A 13,730-nucleotide genomic window follows, 5' to 3' on the forward strand; every position below is an offset into this window, starting at 1 on the left:
TTTCTTTTCTAACCTGAAATTGTATCATGATTAAAATAATCATATTACACGTGGTTACGTGTCGTATTTTTTATATATAAATATAATTTATATTTTCAAAATTATTAAAATATTTAAATATAATAATTGCATTTATAATTTTGAAAATCCAAAATTAATATTTAAAATTATAATATATACTTATATAATTTTAAATTAAAATAATAAAACTAAACTTATTATAAAATATTAAATTAATTTATATAAAAAATAAAATCCAACTAAATAATCTTAAAATATAATTTTTTAAAATTAAAGTGAAATATAAAGTTGGAGCTTGCGGAGCAAGCTGGTTGAGATATCATTCAAATATAGGTGGTTTGTGTTCATGTGATCAATCCGTGGGTGCTTTTCAATCGATTTGTTCACATTTTGCTTGAAGCGGAATCAACTGAATCTTAAAATTAGAAAAGCATGGAGATCGATCCACAGAGTGGCTACTGCAACACAAATGGCGTCTTCTACAGCAAGCGAAAGCCCGCAGAGATCCCTCACCAAGATGATCTGCTGGACGTTCCCACATTTGTCTTGTCGAGACACCAGCCGGGAAACCAAACAGCACTTGTGGACGCCATTACTGGAATTCATATCACATATGCACATCTCAGGCGCTCGGCAATGGCGATTGCAGCCGGATTGCATCAATTGGGCGTCCAACACGGAGACATTGTATTGATCGTATCGCCTAATTTCCTGCAATTCCCTGCACTCTCAATGGGGATAATGTCAATCGGCGCAGTCCTGAGCACTGCAAATCCGCTGTACACTTCCTCAGAGCTACAGAAACAGATCGAGGATTCAATGCCCGTTCTTGTGTTCACTACTCCCCATCTCCTCCACAAGTTCAACAATTTGAATGTGAGAATTGTTATGATTGGAACCCATGAACAATCCGGTAAATATGATCCCCCTGTGATCTCGTCTCTGTCTCGTCTATTAGACTCAGATCCAGCTAACAAACCTCCAATGAAAATCTGTCAGGATTCTACAGCAGTGGTGCTTTATTCATCGGGCACCACAGGCCGGAGCAAAGGGGTGGTATCGACGCACAGAAACCTTATTGCCATGACCTCCATCCTGTGCACTCTTATGGGGTCATGCAAGGACGTGTATCTGTGTTTCATTCCGTTGTTTCATATGTTAAAATGTTAATTTGAACAGCGCGGTGGAGGTTTTCGAAAACCAGCCCGGTCTCCCCGCACCACCATTCGCAGAAGGCGGTATCCGAAGAGGAGGCTCCGAACACCTTCACACTCCGCCACGCGTCCCATGTACGAACGCCCCAAAACCACTTTCCCCGGACGCTAAAGGTCATTTCGTTTGTCGGACCTTGGCGTGCGAATTCCGTCGGATCGGTTCTGCGGGCTCGGATGGGCGCGAAGCTGCACGGAGGTTAATGACCGGGCGTGACGAATGGGGTGGCGACACGTGGCACCGAAGTGACGTCAGCCGACCCCGCCCTCGTCAAATCAATTTTTTTTGTCATTCTCTTCGTTGACCGCCGTGGAGGAAACGTTGTGATCTTTAATGCTCTACGTAGTTTTGGTGGCGGCTTTTAATGTAGTGATGGGCATACGTCCCATGCCTTTAATACGTTATGGGCATATAGTTAATTTTGGTTATGGGCATTGTCCCATATGCCATACGATTTTTTTTTATATGTTTTTTTATATACGTTGTTATATGTTAAAAGAACATAGCCCGTGTGCTGTAGTTGTGTGTTAAGTTTTTTTTTTGTAGTGAGTGGAGTGGCTACGCACGAGTGTGCGTGTTTTTTTATTTTGTAATTGCACAGCAGTGCGTTATAGAAATGGAATTGTAATGTTTTGTTTTCAGCCATTGAAGAACAGAGAGCTGTTTTTGTAAAATCCACAGCAGTGGTAAATCTGTGAGAGAAGCAGAGTTTTATTTTTTTTGATTCCCTCTTTGCACAGAGGAAGAAATATGTAACAGAATGCTTGTTTTAAATTAATAGAAATGTGTTGTGACTGTGTAATGGTGTCTTCTGAGTCATTTTGATTTTAAGAGGTTCTTGTCAAAAGATCCTGGACAGAGGAAACAGAGTATTGTCTCTGTGGTGAATTTTATTCTGTTGGTTTTGGTATTTCTCCATTAAAAATACCCAACAGTGGAATGTGTTGTGACTGTGTAATGGTGTCTTCTGAGTCATTTTGATTTTAAGAGGTTCTTGTCAAAAGATCCTGGACAGAGGAAACAGAGTATTGTCTCTGTGGTGAATTTTATTCTGTTGGTTTTGGTATTTCTCCATTAAAAATACCCAACAGTGGTATCAGAGCATGGTTTAGGCTCTTTGTAGGAGACAAAGAAGCTGAAGGGAGAAGGTTGTTGCTGCAGCAAAACCTCTCAGGCAGTTAGTAGACTCAGACAGCGAAGGATTCAGGTATTCCCCAAAAACATTTCTCTTGTTATTGTTGAAGACAGTCAGTTTTTAAAAAAATCACAGTCAAGGATTTAAAACCATAGTTCAAGATGCAAGGAATGGCAAGCACAAGCATGGGTATGTTCAACACCCAGCTCCCACACTTTAATGGGAAGAACTATGACTACTGGTCTATAACCATGAGAGCTTTGTTCATCGCTCAAGATATATGGGAACTAGTAGAATATGGGTTTGAGGAACCAGCAGATGAAAATGAGTTCAATGCACTAACTCAGGGAGAGAAGGATCAGCTGAAGCTCAATAGGAAGAAGGATGCAAAGGCCATTGTCTTGTTGTATCAAGCAGTGGACCAGAGTATATTCCCAAGGATAGCAGCAGCTACAACATCACACAATGCATGGCAAACCCTCAAGACAGCCTATCAAGGCATGGAGAGAGTGAAGACAGCAAAATTGCAAATGCTGAGAAAGGATTTTGAAAACTTGAAGATGAAGGAGTCAGACAACATTGAATCATTCTTCACTCATGTGATTGGTGTAATCACACAAATGAGAACTCATGGAGAAACAATTGAAGATAGAAGAATAGTGGAGAAAATATTGAGGGTCTTACCCTCAAGGTTTGATGCCATAGTCACCACCATTGAAGAGACAAAGGATCTCTCAAAATATTCAGTTGATGAGCTACATGCATCACTGATAACTCATGAGCAGAGGTTGAGTAGGAATGAAAACTCATCCCTAGAGCAAGCCTTCAAGACCCAGATGTCCTTTGGAAGAGGAAGAGGTCAAGGCAGAGGAAACAAGAGAGGAAGAGGCAGAAGCCAGAACAGAGGTGGAAGGAACAGCACAGCAAATGCACAAGGAAGAGGCAGCAATCCAAATCAGAACCAAGGTCAAGGCAGCAGCCAACAAAGAGATCAGTATCAGGCTCAAGGACAAAGGTATGATAAATCTAATGTTCAATGCTATTATTGCAAAAAGTATGGACATTATGCTAGTGATTGTAGAAAGAAACAGCATGATATGAACAGCAGACAAAATGCAAATGTTACAAGAGAAAACAGCAGTCAAGAAAATGTCCTGTTAGCTTGTAACATGGCTGAAACACATAGTGAGGACATATGGTTTTTAGACTCAGGTTGCAGCAACCATATGACAGGGAATATAGCCCTCTTTTCAGCCTTAAATCAGAATTTGAAATCAGAGGTCACACTAGGAACTGATAGTAAAGTGTCTGTTATGGGAAAAGGGGAGGTAAAAATATTCACAAAACAAGGAGAAAAGAAAACCATAGCAGATGTCTACTATGTCCCCGGAATGAGATGTAACCTATTGAGTGTTGGACAGCTTATTCAAAAGGGTTACAATGTTTACTTTGTAAATGATGTGTGCACCATCATGGACATACCACCCAGCAAAAGATGCATTGCTGAAGTGAAGATGACAAGGAACAGAATGTTCCCTCTTAGAATAAGAGCAGACTTGAAGAACAAGAAGGAAATGGCAGCAGTCACCCAAGAGGCCTACCAAAGCGTGCCAAAGGATGAGAACTGGTTATGGCACTTGAGATTCGGGCATCTAAATTTTGGAGGTCTAAACTTATTGAGCAGAAAAGGAATGGTAAAGGGATTACCATTGATAGAGAAGCCGGACAGCCTTTGTGAAGGCTGCATATTGGGAAAACAACATAGAGAAAGTTTTCCATCAGGGAAAAGCATAAGGGCAAAGGCACCATTAGAGATTATCCACTCAGATTTGTGTGGACCAATGCAAGCTCCATCATTAGCTGGCAGCCTATATTTCTTGACATTCATTGATGATTTTACAAGAAAGACTTGGATATATTTCCTCAAGAACAAAAGTGAAGTCTTTGAGAAATTCCAAAACTTCAAAGCACTTGTGGAGAACCAAAGCGGGCTGCACATAAAAGTATTGAGAACTGATAGAGGAGGTGAGTATATCTCAAATGAATTCCTAAAGTTTTGTAGAGAAAATGGAATACATAAACAATTCACAACTCGGTACACCCCACAGCAAAATGGAGTTGCTGAAAGGAAGAACAGAACCATCATGGAGATGGCAAGGAGCATGTTGAAGGCAAAGCATTTGCCAAATGAGTATTGGGCTGAAGCTGTACATTGTGCAGTTTATATTTTGAACAGGTGTCCTACAAAAGCAGTCATGAACAAAGTGCCAGAAGAGGCATGGAGTGGGAGAAAGCAAGGAGTCACCCACATGAGAGTTTTTGGGTGTGTGGCCTATGCACACATTCCAGATAAACTAAGGAGGAAGTTGGACAACAAAGGGGAGAAATGCATCTTCATTGGATACAGTGATGAATCCAAAGCCTACAGGCTGTACATTCCATCTACCAAGAAGTTCTTTGTCAGCAGGGATGTTCAATTCATTGAAGAGGAAGCTTGGGATGGAAGCATAGAGAAAACAGTGAATGTTAAAAACTGTTTGTCTCATGATGAGGATGAAGAGGAGGTGGCTGAAATGAATCCCCAAACAGCAGCACCAACACAAGGACAGCAAGGTACACCATTGAGGATAAATGAGAGTGCTTCTCCAAGCACGCCACAAGGAGGAAATTCAAGTGCATCTTCAAGCACTTGCACACCAAGTGAACGAGGTAAGAAGTTTAGAAATCTAAGTGAAATTTATGAAGAAGGAATGAATTCCTTATTTGCCTTGTTTTGTCATGTTGATGATCCTATCCATTTTGAAGAAGCAATTAAAGATAGAAAATGGATAGAAGCTATGGATGAGGAGATGAATGCCATAGAGAGGAACAAAACATGGGATTTGGTTGAGCTACCAAAAGGCAAAGAAGTCATTGGTGTGAAATGGGTCTACAAGACCAAGAGCAATGCTGAAGGCAAGATTGAAAGGCATAAAGCAAGGCTGGTTGTCAAAGGCTACAAGCAGCAGTATGGGAGAGATTATGAGGAGACTTTCGCCCCGGTTGCAAGAATGGAAACCGTGAGAGCAGTGCTGTCCATAGCAGCTCAAAACAAATGGAAAGTCTACCAAATGGATGTGAAATCAGCATTCCTAAATGGAGTGTTAATGGAAGAGGTCTATGTGGAACAGCCTCTCGGATATGAGAAGAAAGGAGAAGAGCACAAAGTGTGCAAATTGAAGAAAGCTCTTTATGGGCTGAAGCAAGCGCCAAGAGCATGGTACAGCAGGATAGATTCATATCTATTGGAGAATGAATTTGACAAATGTGAAGGAGAACCCACAGTCTACATCAAGGAAAAGGATGGTAAAATTTTAATTGTTGTCTTGTATGTAGATGATGTTATTTTCACTGGAAATGATATTTATCTTATTGAGAATTTTAAATCAGTCATGAAGAATGAATTTGAAATGACTGACATGGGTTTCTTGAGATACTTCTTAGGCATAGAAGTAGATCAAAATGAAAAAGGAATTTTTATATCTCAAGCAAGATATGTAAATCAAGTTTTGGGCAGATTTAAGATGCAAGAATGCAAGGCAGCCATCACTCCCACAGTGATGGGATTAAAACTCAGCAGAGAGGACAGCAGCAAGGATTTTGATCCTAGCCTGTACAAAAGCATTGTGGGCAGCCTTATGTATTTAACAGCAACTAGGCCTGATATTATGTATGCTGTTAGTTTGATTTCCAGGTTCATGGAGAGGCCAAAGGAGGCACATTGGCAGGCAGCAAAGAGAATTTTGAGGTATGTGAAAGGAACTAAAATGTTTGGAATTTTATATCATGCCTCAGAACATTCAGATTTGGTCGGGTACACAGATAGTGATTGGGCTGGAAGTGTAGATGATCGGAAGAGCACTTCCGGTTATGTTTTTAACATGGGTTCAGGAGCCATTTCATGGGCTTCTAAGAAGCAGTCCATTGTAGCATTATCTACAGCAGAGGCAGAGTATGTGGCAGCGACAGCAGCAGCATGTCAGGCAGTATGGATGAGAAGGATGTTGAGAAGCTTAGGCCAAGAGCAGGCAAAAGCGACAGTGGTCTTTTGTGACAATAGCTCAGCTATTGCTTTGTCAAAGAATTCAGTGTTTCATAAGAGAACGAAACACATTGACACAAGGTTTCACTACATCAGAGAATTGGTGAGCAATGGAGAAATTGTCCTAGAACATTGCAGGACCCAGGAACAGGTAGCAGACATCTTGACAAAGCCACTGGTTCAGAAGAGTTTCGAATTTTTGAGAAAGTGTTTGGGAATGACTGAACGTGCGGCTGTTAAAATTAAAGGGGAGTGTTAAAATGTTAATTTGAACAGCGCGGTGGAGGTTTTCGAAAACCAGCCCGGTCTCCCCGCACCACCATTCGCAGAAGGCGGTATCCGAAGAGGAGGCTCCGAACACCTTCACACTCCGCCACGCGTCCCATGTACGAACGCCCCAAAACCACTTTCCCCCGGACGCTAAAGGTCATTTCGTTTGTCGGACCTTGGCGTGCGAATTCCGTCGGATCGGTTCTGCGGGCTCGGATGGGCGCGAAGCTGCACGGAGGTTAATGACCGGGCGTGACGAATGGGGTGGCGACACGTGGCACCGAAGTGACGTCAGCCGACCCCGCCCTCGTCAAATCAATTTTTTTTGTCATTCTCTTCGTTGACCGCCGTGGAGGAAACGTTGTGATCTTTAATGCTCTACGTAGTTTTGGTGGCGGCTTTTAATGTAGTGATGGGCATACGTCCCATGCCTTTAATACGTTATGGGCATATAGTTAATTTTGGTTATGGGCATTGTCCCATATGCCATACGATTTTTTTTATATGTTTTTTTTATATACGTTGTTATATGTTAAAAGAACATAGCCCGTGTGCTGTAGTTGTGGGTTAAGTTTTTTTTTATGTAGTGAGTGGAGTGGCTACGCACGAGTGTGCGTGTTTTTTTTTATTTTGTAATTGCACAGCAGTGCGTTATAGAAATGGAATTGTAATGTTTTGATTTCAGCCATTGAAGAACAGAGAGCTGTTTTTGTAAAATCCACAGCAGTGGTAAATCTGTGAGAGAAGCAGAGTTTTATTTTTTGATTCCCTCTTTGCACAGAGGAAGAAATATGTAACAGAATGCTTGTTTTAAATTAATAGAAATGTGTTGTGACTGTGTAATGGTGTCTTCTGAGTCATTTTGATTTTAAGAGGTTCTTGTCAAAAGATCCTGGACAGAGGAAACAGAGTATTGTCTCTGTGGTGAATTTTATTCTGTTGGTTTTGGTATTTCTCCATTAAAAATACCCAACAGTGGAATGTGTTGTGACTGTGTAATGGTGTCTTCTGAGTCATTTTGATTTTAAGAGGTTCTTGTCAAAAGATCCTGGACAGAGGAAACAGAGTATTGTCTCTGTGGTGAATTTTATTCTGTTGGTTTTGGTATTTCTCCATTAAAAATACCCAACAGATATGTATGGCTTCAATACTTTTGTCTGTGGGCTCATGGCAATAGGGGCAACTGTTGTCATTTTGCCCAAATTTACAATGGAGGGAATGCTGATGGCCATTCAGAGATACAGAGTAACGCACCTGCCTGCTGTTCCTGCTATTGTCATTCGGCTCTCCAAGTTGCCCGACGTTGACCAAAAATACGATCTGAGTTCTCTCAAGGAGGTTATAGTAGGTGGGGCGTCCATGGGCAGAGAACAAATGGAAGCCTTCAGGAGCCGTTTCCCTCGAATTGGAATTTCACAGGTCAGTCACGGTCTGCCATCTTTCCTATTGTTTATAGTTTTAACCAGTACTGGTATGCTTCGGTTTGACACTTTTGTAAAAAACCAAGATTCACAAAGTTGGTGTCGCTTTCTACATCGTACCCTGATCTGGCCTATTGTTTTAAAACCGTCAAAAGCCCATATTTATCAAATTGGTGGAGCGGTTTGGCATTGTTCTTGATAGGGAGGGAGGAATTCAGATTTGTAGTGATCATATTCTATATTGGATATAGATTTAAATTAAATTAGATTTTTTTTATATATTCCATTCTAAATATTAGCCGGGATTTATTATCATTATTTATTTGAAGTTTAATGTGATTTTATGATTATTTGTTGTGAAGTTAAATGTTATGGGAATTTTATTTTGAAGAGTTTGTTTTGTTTTAAATTGTTTTAGATATTTTAAAAGATAATTAGTTATTTGATTCTGATGCAAGAAAGGGGAAATTTTTTATATGATTATGTTGTTTCAAACTTAATAGATTTTTATAGTACAGGGACTTTTTTAAGTATATAGACTGGTTTAGAATAAAAAAGAATTTTTAAAAGCAAATTTCCACTTGAATTATGGTGTAATTTTGTAATTTTATCGGTGTTAAAAAATTTGATTGAATTTAGTTTAAATTTATGTTTGATAATAAACATTTTGATTATAAGGGTTTTTGTCAATGCCTTTATTAATAACATGTGTACCTCGTTTCTTAGTCTAATTACAATTTTATAGATTGAATTTATTTCAATAACATAAATAGAATTTCACTCTATCTCTTTAAAATATTCTTTTAGAATTTTGAAGGTTGAGTTGATATAGAGAAGGCCAAAACTCCAAAAATAAAAATCTAAAATGGATCATTAAACAAGTATGATTTCCATTAATTCTTTGATAAATTTTGAAAAATGATTTAGAAAAATAAAAAATAGTTCAAATGCCCTTTATTCCATACTCCTTAAAGATATCCAATCTAACATTTTGATAAGCCTTATAAGTGATCAAACTTAAATTATATCATACATTTTATAGAATCTTTTAATAAAAAATCTGTATTCACAGATACTTTACCTTGAACTTGGTTGATTCTTAAATTTAAAGAAAAAATATCCTAATTACATGACCATTTCCCCATATAATTGGACCTGAGCTACATAATTGGATCTGAGCTGATTCTTGAGCTCTACCTCCTTCAGTCCCCGAAGTGTGAGTCTATTCAATCCATATCGTTTGGATGAGTGCATGCTCTTCTCAACTTGGCTCTAATGTACGCCTATCAATGCTTCAATACTCGATAAGTGAGCCCCCTTGAGGCAACTCATAGACGACTTAGAAATACAATGGCCAGGGATTTCAATCTAGTCCTAAGGTCGAGGCGATAGATGCTGTCTAAAAAAAGCATTACGGATCCTAAGAAACTGAGCAGATCATTGTTTATAGCTTATGTATAATGAATTTGACCTTCTATCAAAATCTACGCTGATTTAAAGAAACTCTGTAGTTGACCATTATTGAAATGAGTAAGTTGTGAGCTTGAACTATTGAGGCTTTGAAAAAAAGTCCAACTAATCTTTTCTCTCCCACTTGCTGTTGCAGAGTAGGATCCGCTTAAATTGCCATATCCATGGGTTGTTGGGTTTAGGAGAGGTTGATCTTTTCTCCCCCACTAGCTGCTGCAGAGTACGATCTGCATAGATTGTGATATTAATGGGTTGTTGGGTTTTGACAATTATACAATAGACATGAATAAGATGTGAGCTTGAACTATTGTGGCCGTGTAAAAAAGGGTCCAGTTGATTCCTTACTGTTGCAGAGTAGGATCTGCTTACATTGTGATATTCATGGGTTGTTGGGTTTAGGAGAGGTTGATTCTTCCCTTCACTTGCTGTTGCAGAGTAAGATCTGAATAGATTGTGATATTGATGGTTTGTTGGGTTTAGCAAGAGCTGATTTCTTGTTTTCCAACTTGCTGTTGCAGAGTAGGATATGCATAGATTGTGATATTCATAGGTTTTGGGTTTGGGAAGGGATGATTTCTTCTTCCCCACTTGCTGTTGCAGAGTAGGATCTGGATAGCTTGTGATATTCATTGGTGATTGGGTTTTGGAGGGTGGGCAAACGTCTCTCTGTTTCTCTGAATTTCAACCTTGAAAGATTAAAAAGGTTTATCTCCTTGAATTATGGGTTTTCACTCTGAGCTTCATCAAATCTTGAATCTACTTCCATTCTACCAGCCTACTTTCTTCTCCAATGCTTTGCTCTAGCTTGGAGGAACGTCTGAAGATTTCATATGCATCCTCCTCTTTAGACCTGAGATGAGCATACGTTCATGTTGATATTTGCAATGCTGTGTATACTTATAAATACAAAGGCTTGATGGATGAATCACCCTAGTAGAATTTATCTTCCAGTTTACCTGAATCTAGTGAGCATTTCTGTTGTTGAAAAGTTCCCTTTCAATTTACAACTGGTTTTTACCTGATTGTTCTACTCATCATTTCTGCAGATGTATGGAATGACTGAGATGAGTGGTTCAGTCATAAAGAGCGAAGGAAACGACATCAAGCATTACGGTTCAGTAGGCATACTAGTCCCTATTGTGGAGGCTAAGGTAGTTGATATTGTAACGGGGAAGCCCTTGCCTCCCAACAGAAGAGGCGAATTATGCTTCCGAGGCCCTATGGTCATGAAAGGTAAAAACACATTAGGATATAATGTAAAATATCTATGAGATTATATGAATTTTATTAGCATCCTTCAAGATTTTTATGAGCAGAAAACAGTTACAATTATGCAGAGACTGTTTTTAACTCCATCTGTAAAATTAAATCCACTACTAAGCTATGAATTGACATATAACTTACCTATTTTCGTTTGTAAAGCCTACATTAGATCCTTTAGGGATCTCCTAGGAAAGTAGCGCCTTCATTTGTTCTGGATAGAGTAGAAGGATAATTTCATGCTAGCCATCACCATTTTTCCACCAGAGTTTCATTTCTAAACTGTCAAAATTTGATCTGATCAGCTTCTGAATCTCTACAGAATACTACAAGAACAAAGAAGCTACATCATCGGCTATAGATTCAGAAGGTTGGCTGCACTCTGGAGATATTTGTCGTATCAATGAAGAAGGGCATGTATATATTGTAGACAGACTAAAAGAGCTCATCAAATACAAGGGACTCCAGGTATGTCTAGTTAATTCTCGTTTAATACCAACAGTAATTCATTATACCCACTTGATAAATTTTTCAATTACATTCATTTGATGCTATTTATTATGGCATGGAAAACCATTTCAGATAGCACCAGCTGAATTGGAAGAGCTTCTGCTGTGCAATCCACAGATTGAAGACTCTGCAGTAATACCGTGAGATTTCCCAGCTCTCCATTTCATTTTTTGGGCAAGTGAATTGAATAAGAGAAGCTCAGGCAGAATATTATTTTGTCTGGAGAGGGGATTCTGATTCAGCTATTAGCAAAAATGTGAATCAATTGACTAAAAGGAGAATATAAATCATTATTTTGCATCGCTCTATATTGTTCTTATACCAGCCTATATTTTGTGTACATTGACAGTGGTTGGGGAATGTGTTGGCAGATATCCAGATGAAGAAGCAGGTGAAGTTCCTATGGCATTTATAGCTAGGAAGCCTCAAAGCAATCTAACAGAAGAGGATGTGATTGAATTTATTGGAAGACAGGTGATTTATTGATTGTTTCAATTGTTTGTTTCTAGAGTTTTATGTGGTTTTTGGTTTACTTAGGAACCTCTCTATCTTCTGCAAGTAATATGGCATTTGTATCAATGTGGGTGTGATGGAATCAGGTGGCTCCATACAAGAAGATAAGAAGAGTGGCGTTTGTGGTTTCCATTCCGCGAACTGAGTCTGGAAAAATTCTCAGAAAACATCTGAGAGCACTGGTTGAGCAAAAAACTTCAATCCCTTCAAAGCTGTGAACTATCTGACTTGCATCTTCAACAATAAATTTAATAAATTTAATATTTCTTCCATGAAATCAACTAGGTTTGTTTGTCATGGGCTTCATCACCGAGAGTTCCAACCATCTTGAAAGGAGAGTAACTTATTTTATATCCAGCAAACCTGATGGCTGTGAAGTCAAAATTTTCAGCCTTAAGTCAGGTGACAAATTCAATTGTCAATTATTTGTGTTGAACACCCCGCGTGTTCTCTGAATAACTGTCTTTCACTTGAATTTCCTACGACTTCAGTTTGATGAAGATGATGGTAGAATGGATCAAATTGCGATAATTCAAGATTTTACCGTGTACTTTTAATGGCGCCCTACTTAATCTTTAAACCACATCCTCCAACCTAAATAATTATATTTATATTCGTCATGACAATATTAAACGTTATAAATATAATATTAAACATTATTAATTACCGGTTAATAATTAATTATGGTTAAACACTCGTTGTTTCTTTCATCGACATACGACAGGGGATTGCTGGTCCAAGGTGTGGCAAGGTAATTTAAACATCAATTATGCAGCTAACTTTGTTTAGTTATCTTCAAACTTCATCGAATATATAATATATGAAATATAATGATCGTTAAAGAGTAAGATTGATTTGAATTTTATTTTTATGGTTTTAATTTAGATTTTAGTTATATCATATTTACTATAATTAAACATAAGCGTAGATTTATGTTCATTTGAATTTTTAAATATTTAAAAAAATAAATTATTTATAATAATTTTTAAAATTATTTAATATAAATTTAGTTAACTATAATTTTAATTAATTTAAAATTTATACAAATATAAATATATAATTATTATTATTATTTTAAAATATCTATATTTATGATATATATTATTAATTAATAATATTTTTCTTAATTCTAAAAAAATATTACTAATGTTATAACAATATTTCTATTTTAATATTTATTTTTATTTATTAAGGGTGATAGAAGGGTTTGGTATAACATCGAATAATCAAGTTAAATTTTTCAGTATTGTGGTAGGGCCTGGAAATAGTAATTGAAAAGAAAATTTCTAAAATTTTGGTGTTTGGAGATTCTTTGATTGTGATTTTCATGGCCACAAAACTAAAGGATTGCAAAATCAAGCTCTCCCCTCTATTTTTCAAAGAATTACACAACAATTATTGAGATTTGAACAAATTAATTTTTATCATGTTTATAGAAATTTGAATGAAAAAGTAGGCTCCCTAGTGAACAGAGGTACCACCATGGAGCAAGGGATCCTAGAAGTAGATCATCGAACATTGAATACCCCTCTTCCTTGAACCATAAGCAAAAATTGCAGGTCATAAAATATGGACATAAATACCATATACGAAATGAGGGCCAAGTTAGCAATAAGAAGAAATGAGTTACATTCCTCCTCAACAAACAGATTAAGATTGGCATGATGGTGATAGTAGGGTGGGAAGGGTGGCCAACATTTAAGTGCTAGCCACACAGATCAATTTAAATGAAACCCTCTCTTTTCCAATTTAACAACTGGTGTCGATTGGAAATTACATGTGGGCATAAGTGGCTTTATATTTTAATTCGTTGAGGAACAAAAGTGCTCACACAAGC

The 13,730-nt window shown here is 37.8% G+C and overlaps 1 protein-coding gene across 1 annotated transcript; it reads left to right on the forward strand.

Moving 5' to 3' along the window:
- Positions 1-453: 453 nt before the first annotated feature.
- Positions 454-12,355, forward strand: LOC149259695 (beta-phenylalanine coenzyme A ligase-like). Its single transcript, XM_089454931.1, has 9 exons — positions 454-1,118; positions 1,201-1,310; positions 6,726-7,004; positions 7,852-8,138; positions 10,657-10,843; positions 11,193-11,338; positions 11,453-11,520; positions 11,752-11,854; positions 11,980-12,355. Exons 1-9 carry the CDS (start codon positions 454-456, stop codon positions 12,109-12,111), a joined length of 1,977 nt encoding a protein of 658 aa, XP_089311057.1. The 3' UTR covers positions 12,112-12,355.
- Positions 12,356-13,730: the final 1,375 nt, after the last annotated feature.

Source organism: Pinus tabuliformis, chromosome 6 (genome assembly GCF_031772625.1).
Source record: "Pinus tabuliformis cultivar Carrire ecotype Pingquan chromosome 6, CPIR1, whole genome shotgun sequence".
Taxonomy (NCBI): Eukaryota; Viridiplantae; Streptophyta; class Pinopsida; order Pinales; family Pinaceae; genus Pinus; species Pinus tabuliformis.

Coding starts and splice junctions, on each gene's coding strand:
- LOC149259695 (XM_089454931.1), top strand. CDS start 454: ATGGAGATCGATCCACAGAGTGGCTACTGCAACACAAATGGCGTCTTC. Junction 1,119..1,200: donor ATTGCCATGACCTCCATCCT/GTGCACTCTTAT, acceptor TAATTTGAACAG/CGCGGTGGAGGTTTTCGAAA. Junction 11,521..11,751: donor GAAGACTCTGCAGTAATACC/GTGAGATTTCCC, acceptor ATGTGTTGGCAG/ATATCCAGATGAAGAAGCAG.